We start from the raw sequence: 25,722 nt of genomic DNA on the forward strand, positions 1-25,722 counted from the left end.
TGTGCTTTCCAGTGTTCAGGCATCGCTCCTGTTTCTCCCCGGTGCCTGAGTACTCGTCAATGCCTTTCACACAGGGTGACAGGGAACCATCTGCCTCCCTCCTCCTACTTGTTGCCACCTGTTCTTTTCCCAGTCCCCACATGGCAGCGTGAGCAGGGCCAGATTCCCCGGACAAGGCCGGGTTACAGGACCAAGAAACCCCAAATGCCTCCGTTACCCGAGGGTCTCACTCAGCACACACAGAAATGCTGTACAAGTGATGACAAGGAATGGCTCTGCTGTAATTAAGTGTATCTGCCCTGTAATTGGGACACTCAGGGGCTGAGCAATGAGGACTGGAAGTAAAGCAAGCTGGGTTTGTATAAAAAAGAGGGAGGAGAAATTTGAGGTTGCTGAGAAAGGCGTTCCCAAGACACAACGGAGGTTCTGGGACAGGCAGGAGTCCTCTGTGGGGGCGCCTGCAGGACATCAAACCACTCATCTCTTCATCAAGGAGGCAAGGAGAGGAGCATCGAGACTGAGAAATGCAAGTGCAGGGCAATGAGGTCATTGAGGAACTTCCTTCTTCTGAAAGGCAGAGCAGGCAGCAGAGCCACAGCTCCAGCGAAATTCTGAAAGGCCCTGAGTGTCCAGGGCCAGAGTCTGAGAAACAGGGACACAGCTTCAAACCCCAAAGTGCTTGGAAAGCACATGAGAGGCTTTTCAAATCCCTTGCAGAATTCCACACCTGGTGTCCAGTACAGGGGATAAAGAGGATTTAACTCGGACCATTGACCCAAATCTTCCTCCCTCTTCTATCCTTCCAAGCTTCTCAATTACAAACACTTGTCCTAAAAATCTCTCCTCTCAATGCCACAATTCTTTCATGTATTCCTGAAAAAGCAGGAGTTGTGGACTCTGTATGGCCAATCCCTTCCGAGGTGCAAACTTTTCTAGATTTATTAACAGAATTACCACAGCTGAGAAGAAAAGCCACTCAAGAAGCCTTTCACTTCTGCCAGTCGATTCTTGCTTTAACATTTTCCACAAATTAACTTTCTTATGTACTAAAAGCTACCCAGAACTCACTCCAAACACAAAAAAGCCCAGCCTAAGATGTTATGTCTGATCAATGATTATATTAAGCTCACTGCAGGAGATGAGAGTCACAGATAGACTCTATACAGGTTTCTGTGTGGCTGTGCCCACGCTGTGCAGAAGGTGAATCTCCAAATTCCTGCTCCCCCCAAGTCAGAAATCTGTCCAAACACAGCCAGCCTCCCTTTGTAGCAGACAAATGTTTTTCCCTCACTGCAATTCAAACTTACACAGCCTTCCAGGAGCACAAAACACAGATGTGGGGCTTCACTTGGATGAGAGAACTCACGTGGCCTCCCCAAGCAACTCCCCAGGGCTTCCACTTTCTCATTTGCATTTAGTTCATCCAAGATCAATTTGATAAGCAAAAGGGCTAATGAGAAATGGTTTGTAAATAGCCAGATGTTTGCCAATTCCAGCAGGAAGGAGCAAACAGAACAGCACGGGAAGGGAAGCGCTGCTAACTGGGAAGACCTTTGATGAACACTTAATCAACATTTTTCTCACTGAAGTTACTTTTCAAATTGGCGAAGTTGGCATTTCTCATCAGCAGCTATGAAATAATTTTTAAAAAAGCTTTCTGAATTAATGATTGAAATGTTCAAAATAGTTTCTGCTCAAATTAGGGGTTTGAATTTTCAAACCAAGCCAGCTGCGACTACTGATACCTTCTCCCTCTTTCCCAGAAGAGTTTCCTTCTCCCCTGCTCACGGATTGAGAGAAGGTATTTTAAACCCAAATATCTGTATTTCCTCCACCGGTGAATTGCCAGTTTTCACAGATCACACTCATTCCTCATGGCACCCCTTGTCACACCCCCCTGCACAGCACAGTTCCATGTCCCCTCAGAGGTGTTCCATGGGGGTGTCCCACTGCTGGAGAACAGCATCTCAATGGCCCCAGAGCTCCAGGGCCTCGGGGTGTGTCTCCACACCCACAGTGAGACTCCACCACTGCATCCCAAATCCTCTGGCAGCGTGCAAAAGAGAAAGGACATTGTGAGGCAAAGTCCTTGAGGAGGTGCCGGAGCGGAGCAGGAAGGAGAAACCACTGGACAAACAGCAGCGGAGGGAAAGGAAGAGGAGTGAGACCACAGGAACTCCAATAACAACAGTGAGAGTCATTTAGAAACCACTGCTGGGAACTGGGTGCAAGCACAGGCTTGGGCAGGGCTCCCAAAGCCAAGGCCATTCATTATCCAGAGTTTTCAAACGTGCAGAATATGGAATAATGCTTCCGCTGGAAAGGGCTGCAAACCACTCAGGTGATTAATGCACAGAGCAGAAATTAAATTACTTTTAATAATTTTTCTGGCAATATGATGACAGCAGGGCAGTGCTGGATGCAGATTCCTGACACTGCTCCAAGGCATTAAAGCTCCTGACCCCAGGAGAGGGCACCCTGCATTCCCCAAATCATTGTGGGGAGTACCTGTGGCTCTTCAGCCAGCAGTGAAACACACCCAGATCCAAACAGGAATTCAGAGGAAATGATAAGTGCACAGCTACTCTACAAAACAACTGGAAAATAAATGGGAAATCTCTCTTTATGGCTCATTCCTAAGTTTACTCTCTGCACACTGGACACCAAACCCAGGGACAGCAGATTCACACCTCTTCAAACCACAGGTGTGAAGTTCCATCAAACCTTCAGCCACAGGTAAGACTGTTTCTCCTAAATCCTCTCCATCCAAATAAGAAAGAAATTAGAATTTAAAACAATCCCCTTCCAAAAAGACAACACAAAGTCCCTCCCCAGTATAGCTTTAGTATTTTCTTGTCTGACTAGTCTCCCCTCATCCTCTGTAGTAGTGGTTTTCTTCCTCGGTCTCTTAGAAATTATTTTTCAGAACCGTGTGACCTGAAAGAGCAAAACAAGCTGATGCCTTAGTGATGATATTTGCAGTACCTCTTTTTTTGGGTCTTCAGTCATAACACCAGTTGTTCTGCTTTGCCACCCCAGCCATGCAATGCAGCACCCTGTACAGGGAGCACTGGCAGGAGTTCCACTGACTGGAGCACGGGGACAAATATTTACCTAAACTGCAGCTGTAACCCACCAGATGTGCAGCTGCTGTTTGCAGGAATGACAAAGTTCACTGGTTCTTACACTAATAGCAGAAAAAAGCTTCTGACACTGGAATGATTTTGATATAAAATACGTGATTTGGGGTGTGCTCCATAAGGAGTTCTTTTCCAGGTTTGTGATTTATTTTAGTGACTATTTTCATTTTTGGCTATTCTGCTATTGCTTGTAAACCTCAGCATGTAGCATTTCTGACCACGGTTTATTATTGCACCAAGTAGTATTCAAACTACAGGGTGAATCCTGTAGAATTCCTTAAATTCTCCTTACTGGGTGTTCAGAAAACAAGACTGGATCACTCATCATTTTAAAAAAATCACCCTGCTCGAGCTGAGTTACTGACAGAACCCCCCATGTGGGAAAGGTCCCTTGGAATGGTCCCTCCCTATTTTTGGCTCTCTGCTGTCCCAGTTTATCTTACCAAGGTCAAGTATTATCAGCTGGGCTCCAGCCTGTGCATTTCCAACATCATTTTCTGCAATGCACTGATAGAATCCTTCATCAGACTTCACCAGCCCCAAAACTTGCAGGTTATGTTCTTTCTGAGGAGCAAAGGGAGAAAACAACACTTAGAAATGGGCTGCAATTGCCAAACCAACGGTGTCAGCACGGCAATTACTGTGGCAGGAGAAACTTCTGACAGCACCTGGGAAGGTTTTTGGAGTTCCCAGATTTCACCTCCCTGGCACTGAATCCTCTGTTCTAGGGGATCAAAAGCAGCAGAAGCTCTCACTAATGGCTGTCATTTTCTAGCATCACAAAGCACCGGCAAATCCTAACGTTTCCCCAGCCATTCTGGTGGTATTTTGGGCACTGACTGAACCTCCCAGCCCCACAATCCAGGTACACCCAGTTACACAGCCATTCATTTCTCACCTATGTCTCAATAACGCCTTCCACGGCATCTAAAATCTCCCTGCAGAAGCACCCATGTGCCAAACTCACCACCCACACCTCAGTTACATTTCCATTGCAGCTCCTGCTTGAAACTGGAATTTTTACAGAGCACGGACTGCAGCACACACAGCCAGGTCGTGGTGAGCTCCTACTCTGACAGTGCATTTTGTCACTCTGTGTGCCTGACTCTCCTGGAAAGCCCAAGCTATGAAGACATCAGCTCTTACAGTATAAGCAACGTGCATTAAAGGGACTCAAGCAACCATTTCTCTTGAGGGCCCCAAACATCAATAGGACAAAAGCAGGAAGCAAGTCCCATAAAAGAATGGGAATTTCCAATTTCCATGACTATGTGCAGGAGAACTGACAGGCCAACAGCCTAAAAACCAGCAAGATGGACAGTGCACTTACCACGATTTTGAAGTAGTCACTGGGGATCACCATGTCCCCGTTCTTGACCCATTTCACGGTCGGGGTTGGTTTCCCGGTCACCTCGCACTCAAACACAATGTCCATGGACTCGTGGGCGTAGATGTTCGCAGGGCGCTTCAGGAACGTGGGGGGAACTTCAGGGTGAAAGAAGAAAGACAAGAAGATGATGTTACACCCAGAGAAAGAGACCTGACAGGCTCACACACAGCCAGCTCGACACCAAGAGACGGACGGGGTCCTTGGGCACGAGTGGCAGCAAAGGCAGCAGGAATTTGCAGCTCAGCTTTGACAGACACCGACACAAGCTGGGAGTTTTCAGAATTGCATCTGGGCCAGGTTGGACAGGGCTTGGAGCAGACTGGGACAGTGGAAGGTGTCCCTGCCCACGGGCAGAGGGCTGGGAATGACACAACCTCTAAAGTCCCCTCCAACCCAAACCATCCTGGGATCCAGCCAATTGGGAATGACTTCTTGAGACTTCGTGAAAGAAGAAATGGAAAGAATAAATGAGGTGCATAAAGTGCAAAGTTAAACCTCAGGGAGTGCGAGTCAACACAAAAACAAAAGCGGTAATTATATCAAAAAGTACTTTTAAAAATGAATGGACACAAAACTGAGATGAAACTTTCCCAGGGCACCATGGCCTCGTGCTCCTGTGAAGGAGCTGAGGTTACCAAACGGAGAATGCTGCACTGATCCCAGGAGTTTCTTCTCTGGCCTGTGGAAGCCAAGGAAACAGCATGTCCAGGAGCAGCCACGTGCCTTTGTCCCACAGTGATACCATGGATACAGAGGAGGGAAGCTGTGTACTTAAAACACAGCAGAACAGAAGCTCTGAACGCGAATCCTGTGAAGAACAGAAGTTCTCCACTTACAACATGCACCAAAGGTGCTACTCTGGATCTTGGCTGCCTTTTAAATGTCCTTACGTCCTCAGAGTCAGATTAAGTCAGTCAAATATATTTAAAATGACACAAACTCAGAGATAGGGATTTTTTTGGGAACACCAGCCCCCAGTGACTGGTGCACAGACACGTTACAGTTTCTCCTACAGGAGCCTCCACGAAGCCTCCAGCTGCATCCAGGGCCTCTGCACTCACCTGGCTCAGCAGCACCAAGCCCTGCAGGTGCCTATTCCTGGAGTATCCTCTTTGTACAGAACACCAGCCTGTTTATTTGTGTTTACTACGCTCCCAGACACAGGGCAATTCTCTGACTTGTGCTGGCAGCTCGGATTGTTGGAGTTCCAGGAAAGCCCAACGTAGCCTTTTGCCCTTTAATATTTAGCAAAGAAAGTCAATATGGAAGGGCCACGGGGTTTAGACAAACAGTTTACACACTTGGCCTCCCAACAGGGTTTCTTTGGTGCTGTGGATAAGGAATCCTAGGTCATGTTTTACTCCTTCCTCTGAAATGGTCCCAAAGGTTTGTAGGTGGATTTAATACTTTTAAAAACAGCTGGAGGTGGGCAGCACCCCTCCCCCCCCGCCCCAACCCCCTCATGTTTTGGATTATAAATGAATAAAGAGAACATTAATAAACGGAAATACTTCACAGTAAGAAGGTAGTTTAACTCTCAGGTAAAGGTGAAAACCTACACAGAGCTGTCCATTCACTGCTCCAGCTCTCACATGGGAGCAAAAACCTGGCTGGGGTTTTTGAGCCCAGCTGCCTGTGAATTTAGACACCAACTTCCCAAAAATTTCGTACCAAACACACCATAAATTCCACCTTAAAAAGGTTGAGATATTTCTGTGCTTACTCTCTGATGGCTGCTACCACCAGACACAACTCTGACATTTGAAAACTCTCTTCTGAATTTATTTGCCACCAAATTGCTGTAATTTATTCTCTATGAAAATGATTTTTATTCCTCCCTGGTATTTATCCTCAGCATGGTTATTTATTACAAGCTGTGCTACTGCTCCCTCCCTTCCCGTATCCCAGCCTTATTTTGGGCGGCTCAACAAGTCGTGTTTGCTTTGCTCTGCTGTGACAATTCCTCACAACCCCCTGGATGTGCTCCAGCCTGAATCCATCTCCGGAGCCCGTGGAGTTTCAATCATTTACATGCAATTTCAGCTGTGTCTCAGCAGTGCCTTGAAAAATGGCATAAATACCATGGCAGCACTGCAGCCAATCCCTCACCCAACCCATCGCTCTGCCTCTGCCCTTCCCACATGCATCATCCCCTGCCAGCCTGGGACAATCATTGCCCGCTCATCGTTAGCCCTTTTTAACTAATGACTCATTTTGTTCAGCCTGCCTGATCAATAGTTTATGTTCTCATTTCCCTTCCATCTCTGCCTGCGGCTGTCCTCACACGCACGGATCGATTCCTGCAGTGCTTGCAGAGCTGAAAAAGGGGAATACGAGAATTGGAAAAGTTGTTTTTCCATGAATGTACAATGCTTCCATTTCCAGAACATTCATTACAGGTGAGTTTTAATTCCTTAGCCACGTATTAATCTTGCCAGAGGAACCCAAAGAGACACAGGCCAGTAGCACCCACCGCCAAAAGCACAAAAACGTATGAAAAACTCATCATGGGATGCCAGCCTGGTTTGGGCTGGACAGTTCCTTGAAGATCATTTCATCCCACCCCCTGCCATGGGCAGGGACACCTTCCACTGTCCCAGGCTACTCCAAGCCCCAATGTCCAGCCTGGCCTTGGGCACTGCCAGGGATCCAGGGGCAGCCCCAGCTGCTCTGGGCACCCTGTGCCAGGGCCTCCCTGAATCCCCAAACTGTACCACAGGAAAGTTCTGATTCTGTGCTCTCCACTAATGTTTAACTTGTAATGAAGACATTTGGAAAGAACTCAAATATATTTGGCAACTGATATTGCTCCAATTCGGGATGTCATCCAGAAAGAGGATGTGAATCGTAGGAGTCAGGATTTTTTTGACACAAAAATGGAAGCTGAAGTAGATATTCTCCTACCTGCTCTCAATTAGTGTTGATTTAGGAGATTAAGAATTTGAACATGTTATTTTTTCAAAGTGACTTTGCTTTTCTGGCTCATGGAGCAAATGCCAGGCTGCTCACAAAGGGATAATAACATGAGAAGTGCTCACTTTATCAATTACTTCCCAGTTAATGAATTAATAAATGCTTTCCAAACACACTCTTCTGGTTTAACCATGTCAGTGTTTAGCAGTAACACAATGCAAGTACAGATGTTTGTGGTAGACAAGTTCAATTGATGACCAGTGAGCAAACGAGCCAATTACCACAGAAAACCAGATCTGTAAGGGAAGATCATGTGCTCTGTTCCCAAACACACAATTAAACTTCAAAGATGACTTGGCAGCTCAGCCCCCTCTTCGTGTCAGCACAGAACAACTCCTGAAAAGGCAAAATGCTCGAACAGAATTTCACACCCCCCAGGGAGCCCTGCCACCCTTGTGGAGATCAAAGAAAATATTTTGATCACAACAGTGATCAAAAGATTAAAAAAAAAAAAAAAAAATAAGGCAACCCAACCTACATCAGCAGGTGAGTCAAACTTCTAAGCTACATCCCAATAAAGATGAAATATTTAAAAAATAAGATGCTTTTTTAAGCCAATAGCTCTAAAAGGATGGGAAGAGCTGAGGAACTCCACACATGCAGCAGGAATTGTACCCAAGGTGATGTGGAAACAGGATTCAATCATTTACATGCAATTTCAGCTGTGTCTCAGCAGTGCCTTGAAAAATCCCCAAACATTTCCGAATTGGGGAAAAAAGCAGTGCCAGGATGCTGGACATGGGTCCCCTTCCCCATGTACAGGTGACCAGAAGGAGGTGGAAGTGAATTCCAGGGCTCTGTAGGCCTGCTGTACAGGAAGAGCACAGGAATGGTCTCCTTTGGAAACAAAGACACACAGGTTGCAAAGGTAATTTAAAAAGACTCATTCTCTTCCTAAAAATCAGCTGCTGGTCCAAGCAAAGCATCCAATAAACCCAAAATGAACAGGACCAACCAGTGGCTCCAAACACTCCCAAGTCACTGAATCCACGACTGGTTTGGGTTGGAAGGGATCTCACAGCCCATCCAGAGCCACCCCTGCCATGGGCAGGGACACCCTCCACCGGACAGGGTGCTCCAAGCCCCGATGTCCAGCCTGGCCTTGGGCACCTCCAGGGACAGGAACACTTCCAGGGCTATTCCTGAAGCAGCATTGGAACCTCAGTAACAGCCTAAGGCAGCCAAAGGGCTGAAATTCCAAATTGGAAATGTCCAGCACAACACTGAGGTACCATTTCCGCTTCCTCAGCCACCTCCAAGTGCCCTCGACCCCTGGAAATCAGGAGTGCCAAAGTGAGCCCATGAAATCACTGCCACTCCTCCTGCCACTCCTCTTCATCCCCTTCCTACCACACTTTTGTCCATGACCAAGTGGACACGGAGTGTATCTCCAGCCCTCCCCTACACAAGCGTTTGCTCATTCCAGAAGCTTCCTCACAGCCCAAAGCGCACAAACACAAACCAAGCAGAGTGGCCAGTCTGTCACAGCATATCTCATATAATCCTGACTCCAGCACTCCCAGGCAGTTCCATTTATAACCCATTTCGGAGGGATGCTGGGGGCACAATCCCTAGCTCGTATTTCAGTTACAAACCTGGATTACCAGCAGTATTTAAAATGGACATTTTACCACAAAGCCCATTTCATATCAGCCTGAAATGGTCCACAGGGATTTTATTTCCTCCTCCAGGGATAACAACCTATTCCATTAGGACATGCTCCAAATCCTATTAGAGTCATTATAAAGTTAAATGCAATTTTCACAACTGCAATTTCGTTTCTAAGAAGGACCAAACTGCAGCATGACCATCACCCTGCTAATCCACCCCCTCCTGTTCTTCCCCAACACACAGATAAAGTGCTTGAACTGATGTTTGACAGCAGAACTTTTCATTATTATCTTTTAATTCTGTGAGTTAGTTGTACAAATTAGTTGGGTTTCTTCAAATGGATCCTGAAAAAAGAAGGAGTTTACACTTTACGTGGAAATGGGGAATCATAACATTCTTCCTTAAAAAGCAACAGAAGTATATGGATAATACTTGGAAAAAAAGAGATTTAAACCCCAAAACTAAGTTGTAGGCAAGACAAATTCTTCCCAACCCCTGAGCACAGCTGTGATGTCCTTAAAACACACTTAATAGGCAGCTACAAAATTTGCAAAGCAAACCCAAGCTGACAAAAAGGGTTCCTCTAGAGAAATACAGAGAAGCGTCAAATTAATGGACAAAACCCAGCATACCAAGACACCAAAAGGTTATAAAAATGTAAACTACTACAGCAAAGTTTTTTTGCAGCAAAACTAGAATTGCAGTTTATGAACAGTTTCAGTGGCAGTGACATTCTCTAATTCAGTAAATGGTTATTTCTTATATCTGTTCTAGAAAATTAAAGCCAGTGTCCCTAGGGAGAAGTGGTGCCTGTGGCATCCTGACTGGTGGGAATCTCTGCCGCTTCCTCAACAGCCAAAGCAGAGGGGGCCTGCTCTGCCTTCTCCAGTGACCTCGTTAACATCTGCCCAGCAGCTGGAACAGCCCCAAAGGAGCATTTGGTGTCCCATGTTTTGCTCCTTTGGACTGGTCAGAGCTTTACAGCTTCCTTGGTAAATGCCAAACCCCAGCTCCACAGAGAGCTGGTTCCAGTGGTGGCAGAAGGGCAGGGCTGAATTAAAACAACTATTTTACATTTACACTAAAAAGCTTTCATTCAGAAATTGCTGAATATGATCCACGCTTCAAAGGCCAGCCCCTAAATAAACATTCCAAAGGCAGAAACTAAAACCCAATATTCAATGCTAGGACAATGACCAAGAAACCAGGTAAGCATGAACAGTACAGACCAAAAATAAAGTAAAATTATATTGATCAGTTAGAGTTAAAAACTCATGTTGTAATTCAACATATGTGGGGTTTTTTTAAGGGAGAAATAGTAAATTGTAGATTTATGGAATAGCAAGTAATAGCACTAAAGTTCACAGAAAAAGGCCTGAGAAACAAGGATTTTCTCACGAACTGGACATGAGTCCCAGTATCACACTGGGATGGAAGAACTGCCCATGTGGATTCTGGCAGCAGCTCCCTCCCCCTCCCTCCCCTCCACCCAACGCCTCAGCCGACTGCGATACTGGAGCCCCGCATTCGGAGGAAAACATGAACTCTGATTTACAAGAAAGCAATGAAAATGATCAATGACTCAGAAAATTGGCTCCAAAAGAAAAATGGAAGAGCTGGAACCGGTTATGTGAGCAAAGGCAGGATTATGCAGCCATGGAACTGGACACCTCAAATAGGAGCTTAACACAGAAATGCTCAGTGCTGCAGAAAGGAAATTAGTGTGTGTGTATATCTGCATTTATGCACCATTCCTGTGCAGGAAGAACGCCACGGGACCAGCATCTCCATCCCTGCCCTATCCTAGCATAACACCCCAAACAATTAATTGCTCACTCGTGCATGTTGGATGGAAATGGGTTTTCCTTCCCAGCACGAGCTGCAGTAAAATCCAACAGTGCCTGGACACAGCCATGAAGGATCTCTCAGTGTGCAGCAGCCCTGCCTCCAGCCAGGCTCCTGTGAAAAGCTGTGGGCTCCAGCCTGGCACAGGGGTGTGGACTGCAGGCAGGCAGAGCTCATGGACACGGCTCCACAACTGGAATTGCCTGGGAAGTTCTCAGGGTACACAAACACACGGCAAGCTCCCGGCGCATCCTGTACGTGAACAGGATTTTCTCTCTGGGTTTTTCCTTGCCTTAGCAGTTGCAGCCCTGTTCAGACAGCAGCTGCACATCAGCAGGAAACCTCTGGCAAGGCTGGCCCAGCATCCCCCGCTCCCCTTAACCCCGTGGGCACAAACCCGGTGTGAATGCTGCCCCTCCTGACTGCCCTGCTCAGCCACAGAGCCAACGGGCACCTGCTGCAGGTGTGGTGCCCATCGTGCCTCAGCCCCCAAATTCATCCTCAGTGGCTCCTCGTGAGCAGGACACATCCAGGGACACTGACACAGGAAGGGGGCACGGTGCCACTCGGCAGCCAAGGCCAGGTGTCCGGGAGGGAACAGGAGAAAGGCAGAAAAGCGAAATAGCTCCGGATATTCCCCCAGCATTGAGCAATCCCTGGCTGAGGGATTTCCTGAGAAACAGGAGATACCTTTGTGTTTTCTGTTCCTGGTTAGATTTTGCCTTTAAAAAGCTGCATTCTGGCCCCAGGTGAGCCTTCAGCAGCCCTAAAGCTCACAGGGATGAGCTCCATGAGACACTTCTGGAGAAAATTTACCAACTTTTCTGTGTTTTGGAGTCAGTCAGCCACGGGATGTCTCTTGGTTCTGGCCAATGAAGAGAAAAGATCATTCCTTTCCATCCTTCTCCCCACAAAGCACTTGTGATTTACAGAACAGAACTGGCTTGGACACAGCCCTGAGCACCCTGGGACAGCGGAAGGTGTCCCTGCCCAGGGCAGGGGTGGCAGCGGATGAGCTCTAAGGTCCCTTCCCACCCAGACCACTCCATGGTCCCTGTTACGTCCTACACCCACTCCATGGTCCCTGTTGCATCCTACACCAGCTCCATGGTCCCTGTTGCATCTTACACCTACTCTGGCTTTACTACACCCAAGAGCTCTGCCATGTTTAAGAGAGGAGGGAACAAGAACTGCTCGCACTATCTGACATCCAGGACCAGCACAGATTTAGACAGTCCCGCAATGACTTTTCTGCTCAGGTGCCTATTCCTTTGCTAACAATTCCTACCACTTCATTTGGTTTTTAAGATCTTGCACTTTCCAAAGACCTACATCTTCCAACTTCAATATTTCACAGCCATGCCAAGCCCCAGGTCAGAGACCATGGCTATATTGCAGAAACTGGCAGAGCTGCATTTCCCCGTGTGATCCATGTGCAGTGCACTGAACTCTACTGTCATTTCATTACCTGCATGTTCCTCACACCACAAGGTGTTCCTAAGGTTCCTCACCAGCACCATTTGTTTCCACAACCCCAATGAACTCAGGATACCCCAGATCCCCTTTTCCACACTGAGCAGTGCAGACTCAGCTCCCCTGATAAAAGCAACACCTTATTCCCTCTCTAATTTCCTATAAAACAATGAATTCGTTCCCTTTCTGCTGCAGGAGGGAATTCGCTCTGACTCCCAGCCTGGCGTTCGAGGCTCTTAGTGAGGGACACTGTCAGAAGGGTTCTGGGGAAGGAACTGCAACAACATCCTGCAAAAGGCTCTCCATAGCAAAGGGTGGCTTTTTCCACACAAAATACACACGGATGGATTCAAACATCTATCAACACTGTATTTGATTTTAATTGTTATTTTAGCGGGTCCAGACATCAGATTAACTCACCCACAATTTCCCAGATCTCCCCCAAAAGTCTTCTAAAACTCTCATGTCACATTGACCAAATCTCCTTAGTCTGATTTTTTCCGGTCTGCTGATTTAGGTGCTAGGTTACACAGCACACTTGGGAACTCAGGATTTCACACTTCAGCTCCTTGAGAAATGTGGAGTGAAGACCATCTGGTCCTGATGATTCCTCACTGTTCACTTCAGGGGTTTGCTGCGACACAGATTTTACCAATACTGCAAGCTCAGGTACGGCCTCCCTCCAGCTCCCTCTATTTGAAAAGATAAAATACAATTTAGGACAAAAGTCTCCAATTTTGCAGAGAACACAGACAGCAGGAACTCACTTTTGTGCTTCAGGCCATCTTCTCACCCCTTTCTCCTCACACTCCATCATGTGCTGACCCTGTGCTGTCCCTGGCAGATGTCCCAGCTCTGACAGGCTCATAAAAAACTAGCACACAAATCTTGTGATATCAGCAAATGACTGAAAGCTTTGTATTAATTTCCTTGCAAATAAACAGGAGAATAATAATTCCTTTCCTTGTCCTTGGAGATCTCTGGGGAGGTTTGGAGATGGCTTTTTCTCTTTCCAGGGTAACTTCTCACTGGTGTTGGGTGCTCACTGTGAACACAAACGCCACGCGCCCAGTATTTATTTAACCTCTTTGGCTGTGCCTTCGCTTTGTGTTTTTAGTAAACTTCCTCAAACTATTTTATTTTTAATTAACTTCTATTACACAGATCCCCCTTTACAAGACTAAATGCTGATGGTGAGGACGGATGTCACCATTCTGCAATGGCCATCAGTTTACAGCCCTAATACCCTGACAAATCTGGGGTTTGAGCCTGGATTCTCCATGTTTTCCATGACTACAAGGCATTACCTCTGGTGTCGGGGTGGGAGCATTGATGTTTGGGCAGAGGCTGATGAGGCCTGGGCAGGGATGGACCCTCAGTGACACGATGGTGCTGACTCCATCAGGAACAGAGGAGTGAGGGAAGCTGGGGCTGGGGAACCTCTGTGCCCATACAAACACACACAGAGCACCCCCTCTGCCTGTACTGCCATGGAAGGGCTGTTCCTGGGGACGAGCACACCTGGGGTCCACAGAGGTGCAGGAGCAGGTGTAGGAATGGCAGAAGGAATCCCTGTGTGTCTCAGGATGACGGACACCAGGCGGCTGCTGCTCCGACCCACAGCGTCCCCATGGATCAGGGCTGTAGGATGGAATCCCCACTCAGTCTGAGCCCAGGGAAAGATGTGCCAGAGCTCCCTCAGCCATTCCCTGCAGGGATGAAACACTGAACTTTGGCCAGGATCAATGAAAAGCTGCTTCCATAACACTTTTCAGTGGTATTCAGCAAAAGCACGAGAAGCAATGGGCATAAAAACTAAATCACAGGTTCCACCTCACTGTGAGGAAGAACTGCTTTCCATGGGGGTGGCAGAACCCTGGAACAGTTGCCCAGCAGGGCATGGAGTCTCCCTGTCTGGAGACATCCCACACCCACCTGGATGACCCCAGATGGACTGCAGAGTGTCCAGAGGTCCCTTCCAATCCCAGCTGCTCAGTGAGTCTGTCTCAAGAGTACCTGGCCCCACCAGTGAGTGTCTGTCCTGCACTAAGCTGAACTGTGATGTTTTGCCCACAACAGGGGAACACACAAGTGAAAACTCAAACCACCTGTGGACTGAAGAGGTACAAACTGACAGATTCCTGTTTCCTTCTGTGGGAGAGTTTTGGCCTCAATACCTCCTGCACTTGCGACCTCCCCTCCAGTGCTCCCAGTAAAAGCCCCTCCATGACCAAAGGCACCAAAGGTTTATTTCCTTCTTGTTCAGACTGAGCCCACCCTCTGGGTGAGGACATCTCCGAAAACCTGCGGAGGCACAGGCTGGGATTAACCTGCTGCTCTGGGGTGAACTCCCCAATTAAGGAGGATCTCAGACAAAGAACAGATGACAAAAGAGATTTCTAAATGGAAATGAGACAACCAGATCATACAGAAAAGCTTATCAATTGTAATAAACTAAAGCAGAGCTCACTCAATGCTTTTCACAGCATTTTACTGATTATCATTTGAAGCGAGCCTTCCAAGCAACTTCTCGGGTGATTTTTAGAAGTAAAAACCTTAATCTAGGCATCAATAATGTAAAACTGTTACATTCATTATTTCTCTGTTTTACTAAGCTCTCCTTCCCCAGCCCTTCTAGGAGAAATCTCGCCTGTTTGACCCTGAATCTACTCCAAGTACCATGGAAACATCTGAATAACAAGAACGCTCATCAAAATTTAAACTTCTTACAGCAGCGCCAAAGGCAATGAAATTTTTATTGAATTCCTGAGCCCTCATTTTCTGCACAAAGCCAAGCTGGAGAAGAAGCCACAGACAGCCCTGAGCACGGCAGGGCCCAGAGCCTCTGGGGCCTTGTTTCCCATTTCCAGCTATTTCCAGGCAAACCCCTCAATCCCAGTTCCCACCACGCTGCCTCTCGTGTCTGTTTAGATCCGCCCTGTCCCTTCCAAACAAAACTTCCAACAGGGATCCTCTACCTGCCCTGGGACCATTTAGTGGAAGGATCTGCAGCACTGCTGCGATCACTGGGAACAGGAAAGTGTTACTTCAGCATTTAGGGATGTTTATTCTGGATATGGATGGATATATACGGCGGATATAGGGCCGAGTCCTCCCTCTGCAGGGAATGACACCCAAACACCTCGGTAAGAAGTGCTTTGTAGCTGGACAAATTGGGAATTCGGCACATTTTCCAGGGGTATTTTCTTCCTTGAGTCTTTCAGAAACTTAAATCCTAGGTTTACAACTGTTCAATGATTTTGATATGTGAAGATTAAAAAATAATAATAATAAAATTGTTGACTTTGTCAGAGATGACAGGGAGATGCCTGCAGAGCGGAGAGGGACTGGAGGCTGGCACAGGCACCATGAAGAGGGAATGAACGGGCCTGGATCTGACAGTGCCCTGGAATCCCAGGTGCCTTCCCCGCCTCTGCGTCTCTGGTGGGACTGGGTGGATGTTTATGGAGCAAATCCCATTTCTGAGAGGTCACTGTGGCCCATCAGCCCCTTCTCCAGGGCAGTCACAACTCTGAAGGGACAGATTATGAGATGCATATTCTGAAGAATCAATGCCGAAGCGTCACTACACTGGGCACAAAACTGTCACACTGGACACTAAAACAGCTGGATACATTTCCTCTTAATTTTTCTGGGTCCCAGACAATTTTTTAAATGGATTCAATGCCACTTCATTTCAGCAGAGTGCAAAGATACATTCATTAGTGGTTATGAATGATTCAGGTGCCATGGAGCTGAATACCAAAACAGGAATAAATATGGATTTGAACCAAGCATTATAAATAAATCATGGGACTACCCCTGAATAAGGAAAAATATCAAATATTGAATATTTTCTCAATAAAGTAGCACTGTGAAGTTTTTGCAGTGCACAAGGCAGTGAGATCCTGGGGAGAAACAGCAAGAGAACATGTATTTAAGAATTTCCTAACTCCATCCCATAAGAAGGGGAAAGAGGACGTGACAAACTAAAGACAGCAAGCCTTGACATGCTGTATCTTTGAATATTTCCCAGTGCAGCCCTCGCAGTGGGGGGGTTCATTTGTGTGCTGCAGACTGAGGAGCTCCAAAGGCCAGGAAGGACACACATTTTAAGATCATTTCAAATATTAAGCTGTTTGTTCACTGAATACAGATTGCCTCAATCACCTGGGGAAAAGACAAACTAGGGCTGGGAACAGTAAAAATAAATTATGGGATCAACTAAGCCCCTCTCATGTTCACCAATGGCTGCTGCAGGATCCAGGCACATCCTGGCACAACAAAAAAAATACCTTTTTTCTGATCAAGTTCAAAAGAAAATACAGAGAGGTATTGCTTTCCCATGTTTTTGTCTTGCAATGACACAAATTCTGCAGGCTGGCTTTGCACATCAATTCCAATTCCCTTCCAGCTCAGTGAATGCAGGCCCATCTTCACATCAAAGTCCCTTCTAATTTACAAATCCCAAAAATAACCTTAATTACAACCCACTTCAATAATAGCTTCCATGTAAGGAACAAGCAAACAAGACTCTGCAGCCTGAAAAAAAACTACTCAAAGGACTCAATAAGGGCCTAGAAAAACATGCCTGGTGTAGTGGGGGGATAAGGGCAGACTGCTCAGCCTTTCCCATGAAAGCTGGGAGAAGAAAAACCAAATAAATGTAACAGATTGGCACAAAAGAAAGGAAAAAGGTGCTGTTCTTCTCAGAGCCATGGGATGAGGGGGATACAAGATTTTTACGTGGAGGGGGTGGGAGAGGAAAATGGAACAACAGAAAAGAAATCTATGGGGGATTGATAAATAATGGAGAAACCACTGAGGAAACCCCAAAGTGCCTGGAGACCGAGACATCACTGGGGGAAAAAACAACCATTCCTGCCCTTTAGTGCAATGGCCTCAGCCATCTGCCTCTGGACACTGCCAGGACATGGGATCCTGCACATTCCCTGCCCCAGAGCCGCTGCGGGACAGGAGCTGCCGCGCCCTGCCTGGGGGTCACCATCCAACAGCAGCTGAGCTCTTGGGGTGCTCTACCAAACCAGATTCTCATTGCCCTTTCACATTTTTTTAATCTTTAAATGGATTCTAATCACTGAAGTACAGAAAGATGCGAAATAAACTTGAGGCAATCTTTGTAAACTGTGCCATTAATTGCACAAAAATCTTCTAATTAATCTTTCAGCTTTCCAGAATTACTGAAGGTGGAATCTGGGGCTGTTTCTTCCCACACTGCACAGGTAGAAACTTGCCTTTGTTGAAACCTGGCCCAGCACACGAGGCACTGCTGCCAGTGACAGCAGCAGGAATTCAGAATGGGAATTCAGGAAAGCACAGACCCAGTAACACTCTTTTTTCTTTAACAAAATCCAGCAATTTGGGTTCCTTAAGGTAAAGAAATTGAGATAAGTATTATGGATCAGGTGCACACCTCAAATCCAAGGAAGTTTTTGATATTTAAAGTTTGTGATATTCTAGAAAAGAATTTTTCTCTCAAAGAGAAACAGACTGCAGAGCATTCACACACTTGAAGTGCAAATTAGTAACAGCTAATATATTAGGAAGGTCTGAGAGTCTCCAGTACTCTCAGTAAAGGATTTCAAATTAGTAAATTACCAGTGACCCCTTTAACCGAGACAAAGCACTGGAGCCTCCCTAGAAAAACACAGGTCAATAATTCTGAAAGACTACCTTGTAACAGTATTTTTGGCAAGGTGGTACAACAATGGATCCCTCAAGGGAAAGATGCTCTTCCAAATAAAGTTTTACCCATCTGAGCCATTCCAGGCAAACCAAAGAATCCTTTAGGTTGGAAAGGACCTCCAGGACCATCGAGTCCCACCATTAACCCAGCACCGCCAGATCCATCACTAAACCACGGCCCCAAGTGCCACACCCAGAATTCAAATATTCCCTTTAATCCGTAACATTTTCCTGCACTTCAAAGAATTTTCTCTTTTCCTTGGAAAACAACAATCAACAATTACAATCCCACGTGAAACTGAAGAAGCCAAGTTCGAGTTTTCCAAGAGAAGCAGCTTAACATTTGAACACAGTCCTTTACCCAAGTACTGGAAGTCCTGATTCAACATTGCTGTGGTTGATGTGATGGTGCAGAGCTCTGGTAACAGCACCAGCAGTCCATGGAAAGCCTTTGAGGCTCCACAAAAGCTTTATTCCTTGTGCTCCTGCACTTGCTCCCACGCAGTGAGGTTTTACAGAGTTAACAGGTTAATTGTGGAAACCCTCCGCGTGTCTGCCCGGACCGTTCCGGCTGCAATCCGAAGCAGCAGCAGGGAGATCAGCAGCTCTGAAATCACTCCTCTCATGGTTAATCACACTAATGATCGTTTAAGCAAATTAGCAGAGCAAGAAGCATGCACCGTGCAGATTAAGTGTGTGACTGGGAGCAAAAGCACAGTCGGTGCCAAGGACAGAGGCCACAGCTGCTCCAGCCCCAGAAACCTGAGCTTACGGAACTGAGCCTCCTTTCCAGCCCCACAAAGTGGTTCTTCTCCCTTCCCACCCCATGCAAATTCCCAGAGAACAAGGCAAAGTTTCAGCTAATTATTTAAAGCACGATGATTTGAGCCTTATGCTTCTTTCTGCAGCCAAGAGAACCTAATGGGATGGTGGTCACAAACTCTTATTTTTCTCTATTATCTGCCCACTGGAAGCACCTTCTTAAAATACAGTTTCTTCTCTGTGTGGCATCTCAGGATGTGCTACAGGAAACAGGCAAAAGATAAACACTATAAATCAGAGCTATGTTAGTGTTGACATTGTCAGTAAACAAAGTTATTAATTATACATGTACTGGGAAAGCTGAAGAAAAATTATTTGCCCAAAGGGAAAAGGAATGGCAAATTATATTTTAAAGATTCTCCCCAAAGCGTGGCACGCAGCTTATAGTAAATCATTAGAATTTAGTGAAATGTTTGTTCTGCAGCCCTGACTCAGCTCTCAGAGCTGTGAGCTGCTATAAACTCATCTCAAAAGAGACCTTCAGTACAGAAAAGTGATGTATTGTAAGTTCTACTTCAGCCTCTTAGGTTCTCCCCTGTGCACAAAGCCTCCCTGAGCTTCCCAGCCAACACCAGCTCCATCCCTGTCACAGAGCCATGGGGTGGGGTGAGGGAGGGACCAGTTCCAACCCCTCAGAGCCCCGTCCAGCCTGGCCTTGGACACTGCCAGGGACGGGGCAGCCCCAGCTTCCCTGGGCACCCTGTGCCAGGGCCTGCCCTCCCTCTCAGGGAAGCTGTTGAGCACAATTCCTCGCCCACCCAGTGGCACTTCCACCACATCCATGACTCTGCAGAGACTGGGATCACCCAGGACAGGGTCTGATGCCTTGCACAAGCCCAGGCAGATGATTCCGTGGCTCTTTGCTCACCCACTTCCTCATTTCCCTTGTGCCTTAGTGCAGTTTCCAGCAGGATCTGCTCCACGACCCTGCTGGGCACAGAGGTGGCACTGACTCCCTGTAGCTCCCAGGGACTTTCACAAACGTTACTCCATCAGGATAAACAAAGAGCAATCGTTTGAGGCTGAAGCTCCAAAACACCACAGAGCTCATTAGGTTACAGAGCACGAAGCACAATTATTTTCAAAGGCTGCCAAAACTTTGGCATCTCCTTCAAGTCCCATTCCACTCTGCCACATTGCTCTGGAAAAAATACATTGTGCTGCTAAGGGAACTGCTCCCTGTGCTTACAGATGCAGATCTCGACTGACAAGCAGCACTTTTTGGGGAGGTTTTGCAGCTTGCATGACCACACCCACTGCAGGCAAGACATAAAGAGAAATCCTGAGCAATCCTAATTCTGTGCAGTAACCTGCCAGTGATGGGGAGGCTCCAGGGGCCTTCCAATAGTTGTAACTTAGACTGAGCACAAACCCCTTTTATTCAAATTGTGTTCACAGAACGAAGTGCTTCACTGAAGCTAAAACCATCTGATGTGAGAGACACACAACCTGGGGAATGGCACTTCCAGAGCACAGTGTGCTTTGAGGCGCCACAGTACAGCAATTTATATCCTCACCTGCAAAGTGCTTTGGTTCATGTTACACTGAGACTATATTTAAGCTCCTAAGGATGTGAAGAAGAGAGATCATAGATGCAACCTTTGAGTCAGCACTTGAAAACAAACAAGACCAGCAGAGCTGCCAGAATATGGGACTGGTTAGAAGAACATTCAATATAAAAATAACATTCTGCCCTTCATTAACCATTAGCCAGCTTGCTTTGAGCCTGGTTTCCTTCTGTGGGTATCTTGGATCCTGTTCCCCTTTCCCTCCAGGCCTGCCCCCAGCACCCCTCTGGAGAGGGCACCTGCAAGAGCACAAAACACCTTCATTAGGCAGCTCATACCTGCCTCCAAGGCTTCCCATCTCCCCCAGAACACTGAGGTGTTTAACTTCCACTGGCATCATGACCAAACCCTGTTTACTCCAGGAACCCAAACTCCACCGTGGTTTTCCTTTAAATTATTCTCCTCACAAAGACAAACTAATTAACTGCAAGACTGCATAGGGAATCAGCCACCACAGATAAGAGCCCTCCTCCTTCCCACAAATTACTGGATTGTTTCATCTCCGCAACTTCGGGAGAAACTTCCCTGCCAAGGACAGGAGTTTGGATAATGAGACATCCAGTACTGGCAATAATCTGGCTCCCATTAGAGAAATCAAGTATCTGGTGGATGAGAGTCAGCTTAACCATCATAAAAATTTAACTGGAAAGAAAGTCTGTTCACTTTATGGTATGGGCTCTCTCTCAAGACTGATTGATGTGTGGTGTTCCTCAGCATTTCCACTTTAACATCACCCTCAGTTTTCATCACGAAATTTGGTGGCGTGAAAACAGCGCAAAACTTTCTGCTGAAATGGAAAAAAAAAATTAAATCCCATAAATTCAAAAATTAAACTTGGAGTTTGATTCAAGCAATTAAAATGGAAGGATGACCCTAATGCACAGAGAAGAGTACTCGCCATTTAGGGCACAACTCCTATAAAAAGAGCTCTCACTTTGAGGAAAAAGGCATTTTAATGAGCTGCTTAGTTCACACATTCACATTTCTTGGAAGTCTCTGGCATGTGCAACTCAAAAATTACTACTGAATCTTTCAGCTTTTAGCTTGCAATTGAAATTCTGTCATCTCCTTTTGATGGGGAATAAAACCAGTCTTAAAACCCCTATAGCTTATCTCTAGAACACATATCTATCTACTGTATCCTTAAATCCTTACAAGCATCCAAGAGCACTTGGGACCATGAGCTGGGCTTACCTTTCCGACAGCATTGGATGAAAAATACACTGCAAAACCAGTAAATCCTGTGCTGGGCAAAGCCTGGTCCAAACTAAAAGCACATTTTTACTCTGGAGACCAAACAAAAAACCACCCCTAAATATGAACCTTGGGCAAACCCTGCATTTTCTGTAACTGCCTGTCAGGCCAAAGGCACAGCCCCAGCTTACTGTTTTAAAAGCCATTTTGGGGGAAAAGGATTTCTGTCCCTAAAGCAGCAGCTGGTTCAAACCCCTGTTAATATGATCCTCATTTATTAGAAACTCTGGCCGAAAGAGAAACCAGCTTTTACAATTCCCTCAGTTCAATATCAGTTTCGACATTGTAGATATTTAAGACACTACTGCTTAATTTAGTAACATTTTCATTATCCCCAGGGATTACTCAAGAACATTTACAAGGAAAACCATTTGTGTGAATTGTATGGGTTACTGATCATTTGGCTTTGTCTTTCTTAATGGTATTTTTTATAAATATATATATATCTCACAAAGAGGTTTTTTTAAAATTCCATGTGTACCTCATCTTCCCGGCATGTGCAGTTCTGGATCTTCCCTCCCAAATCCACATGCCATTCCATTATGGACTCCCATCCCAAAGGATTTCATCCCTGTCCTCATTAACCCCTGCCCATTTTGGGGCTGTTTTGCAACTGTTTTTCAGCTCTGCAAAAATCCACTTGAAAACTCTGCAGCACCTCTGTAACACAAAGACAACTTTTCCACATATAATCGGACTCCCAGGGAATTCCAGATGCTTCGTGTACAAGAACCTCGTGATTAAAGGTTGCCAGGTCTTTGGAAAAGAGATTTTGTAAGAGGAAAAGCCACCCTTGCAGCAGGATTATCTGGGGCCTGCACACCCCATGGTCCTGGGGATGCTCCATACAGAGGGACCACACATCATCCCTGTCCTCACCACTGGGATCATCCTGGCCTTCTCCTGGCCACAGGGATCCCACTGACCACACTCACAGCACGAGGCACACGCAGCAGCTGCCCCTGCTCAGCCCCGACCCCGGGAAAGGCTGGAAAACCCCGAGCTGCCGAGTGTCTGCCCAAAGGCAGAGATCATGGCCAGCCAGGGCTCCCCTGAGCTTCTCCTACAACACATTCCACTGTTCTCTGCCACCACCACGGAATGTTAAACATCTGCACTGCTACCAGGGAATCCTCCTTTACATTCCAGCAAAGCTCACTGGTGACTTTTGGAAATACAACTAAAGAAAACAAATGTTGGTGCACTCATCAAGAACCATGGCAAGCTCTCTTCCACGTGTCAAGGGCTGGACAAATGATCCTCATGGTCTTAGAAAAACATCAAAACAGACCAAAAAACCCACAGACTTACACCAGTCCAACTACAGAACAAGACTTAGACACTGAGCAGGAAAAGCAGAGGTTCTGCTGAGCCCAAGCCCTGTGGAACAGAAATTAGATCTCAGTCTTGAACACAAGAGTGGGACTTTTGCATGATGCAAAGATCATTTTCTTTTGGGGGAAGTTTACCTTTAGTACTAAAAATGACACCTCTCCTGAAAATGGGCTTTTCTGGTGTCCTGGTACAACCTGAACAAGGGATGTAGCCTTAAAATAACACTCCCACGTCCTTCCTCTCCCATGTAGCTGAGTATCTGTTCACAACTTTTTCACCACCGACACTTGCCTCAAATACAAATGTGAGAGGCAAAAATTCCCAGTTAGTTGAATCCACAAGTAAACTGTGAACTCCATTCACATTAAACTACCCCTAGGAGCAGCAGTGAGGACTTTCAGAAAGCCTTTTCAGACAAAGAGTGAAGTGCAGTGGTAGAGACCCAAATTCCAGGGAGTTCATTCAGCTCACCCACCTTCCCCACACCAGGCTCCCGGACTCACTGCCCTTGTTTGCATCACTACAGAAAAAAGGTCACTAATTACTCATTACATTTTCAGGGTAAGAAGTAACTTCTATGAAGCCAAGGTGTTGTTTGTACTTCCAAGAGCTTCCCTGAGCAGCACATTCCGAGACCCCCAAAAAGGACAATACTTTGTCCCCCACGTGAGCCTTTGACAGCTTCAGGTTCATGCAGCATCTCCTGAATCTCTAATTGAGGGGCAGCCCATTATCAAGATACAGCACTGAGCTTAATTAGAGAGGGAAATCGATGAAGATCATCTAGAAGGTATGAGAAAGGTTTGAGCAATTTTCAGTGATGGTTCAAATTTCTTCCCTGGAATTGTTTCCAACAATAATGAAAGCTTAATGCAAAACAAGAGTTACCCAGACATATTACTCTGCTGCTGCGGGACTTAATGTGCTTTGCAAATGGCTACGATTTCTGGGGCAGGATGGCATCAGCTTTTACCAAAGCTGCTGCCCCACAGAACCCTGGAAAACAAGCCCAGGGTTCTTCACATTCAGGCTCTTCCTTCTGCAGCTGTCTTGGTTTTGTTTTAAAGAAAGTCCTGACTTGCCTCACACATCCTCATTTTATTTTAGGAACAGTTCATATGTTAGCAGATGTATAATCACAACTAGTTTTTAAGCCAAAGTCTTCAAATAAAAAAATTTAAAATAATTACCTGCCATGAGTAATCAAAGTACTAGAGACCCCATCCCAGCAAGAGCAAAGGGAACAGGGAAATCAAGGTGAGGCATTCCTGCCAGCCCCCCCAGAACACAGAAAGCACTGCTCCCTGACACCGCAGGACCCACACTGCAATACACCTATTTGCTGCTGGAATAAGCCTTTGCCATTGCTATAAGCCTTGTCAGCTCTACTGAAAACATTTCCAGCACTTCCTTCTAAAGCACAAAGGGGACAATTCCATCAACACACTTCTGCATTTGGCTTTTTCCATACAATTTGCTCTGGCAGCACGAAGGAGGCTGTGATCAGCCAATTGCCACGTGCAATCTCTGACTTATCACTACAGATACCCCAATAAGCTTCTGTGGTTTTATTTTTAAATTCAGTTACATTAACACAGTGAGACATTCAATGCATAATACTTAAGATACACTATCAGACACTGAATGCTGTCCTAGACAGCTCAGAAGTTGACTTTCTCCTACGCCAAAAACTCACTGCAAGGGAATAACAAACAACAGCAAAGAGCAATTCTGACTCTTCCCCCACAAACACAGGGATTTATTTATTTTAGAGACTTCAGACCTGCCATATCAATTTTACAGGAGAATGAAAATGGAAAATTCTTTTTGTTTTTTTGTTTATTATTTTCTGGTTCATTATTAACTGCAATAAATATTTCAACAGGGAGAGAAAGTCCCCCCAGGCTGCTGGTCCCCACCCCAGCACCAAGGCAGGCCACAGGAAGCCCCTGTGGTGACCTCACTCAGTCCCAGCCCCTGCACAAATCCCTGGGGTGCTGGGCACAGCCATAAATTTGAAATATTGCCCAGATGAAGACTGAACTTATGACCTTCCCAGTATTTAACTGCCACTCTGGCTCTTCCAGGCTGAGCAGATTAAATACAGTCACTACCTGTTTCCCCAGCTCTGCTGTCATCACTTCCCACTCTTATCTGAGGGAAATGCTACAGATTCTTTCACGGCTGGGGAGAGCAAAACAAATTTTTCCAGAGCTCTCGATTCATTACAGGTGTTGTAAATAAGCTGGTACCAGCACCCACAACGAGGGGAGAGCACTGTCAGTAGAGCCAGGAGAGAGGGGACTTTCCAGGCACCAAACTGTTGCCTCTGCCAAGGGAAGTGTCCAGCCCTTGCCTGGCCTGGACTGTGGTGATGCCGGCTTTGGCACCCAAGGAAAAGCGAAGAGGTCCCTTCCCCATATTCTGTGGCATTCGGGGTACAAAGCTGCACACAGGTTTTATCCATTCAGTGTTTGGCCCTACAGACTGCCTCCACTGTGGACAGGATTCAGCAACCCAGTCCCAGCTTTAGGGGTTGGGACTCTCAGCCACAGGAATGGGACATTCCCTGTTCTCTTCCACATTAAACCACTTCTCAGACGCA

General features: G+C 46.3%; 1 protein-coding gene across 10 annotated transcripts in view; it reads right to left on the reverse strand.

The window, feature by feature from the left end:
* The window catches only part of NEO1 (neogenin 1), a 171,998-nt gene that overhangs the window by 63,069 nt on the left and 83,207 nt on the right, over positions 1-25,722 (reverse strand). For all 10 annotated transcript variants that reach the window (XM_048318236.1, XM_048318233.1, XM_048318232.1 and 7 more), the window contains exons 6-7: positions 4,471-4,625; positions 3,584-3,704 (exon numbers count right to left, since the gene is read on the reverse strand). In XM_048318236.1, the coding sequence (XP_048174193.1) occupies positions 3,584-3,704; positions 4,471-4,625 (276 nt within the window). The remainder of the gene's footprint in view (positions 1-3,583; positions 3,705-4,470; positions 4,626-25,722) is intronic.

Source organism: Corvus hawaiiensis, chromosome 13 (assembly GCF_020740725.1).
Source record: "Corvus hawaiiensis isolate bCorHaw1 chromosome 13, bCorHaw1.pri.cur, whole genome shotgun sequence".
NCBI lineage: Eukaryota > Metazoa > Chordata > Aves > Passeriformes > Corvidae > Corvus > Corvus hawaiiensis.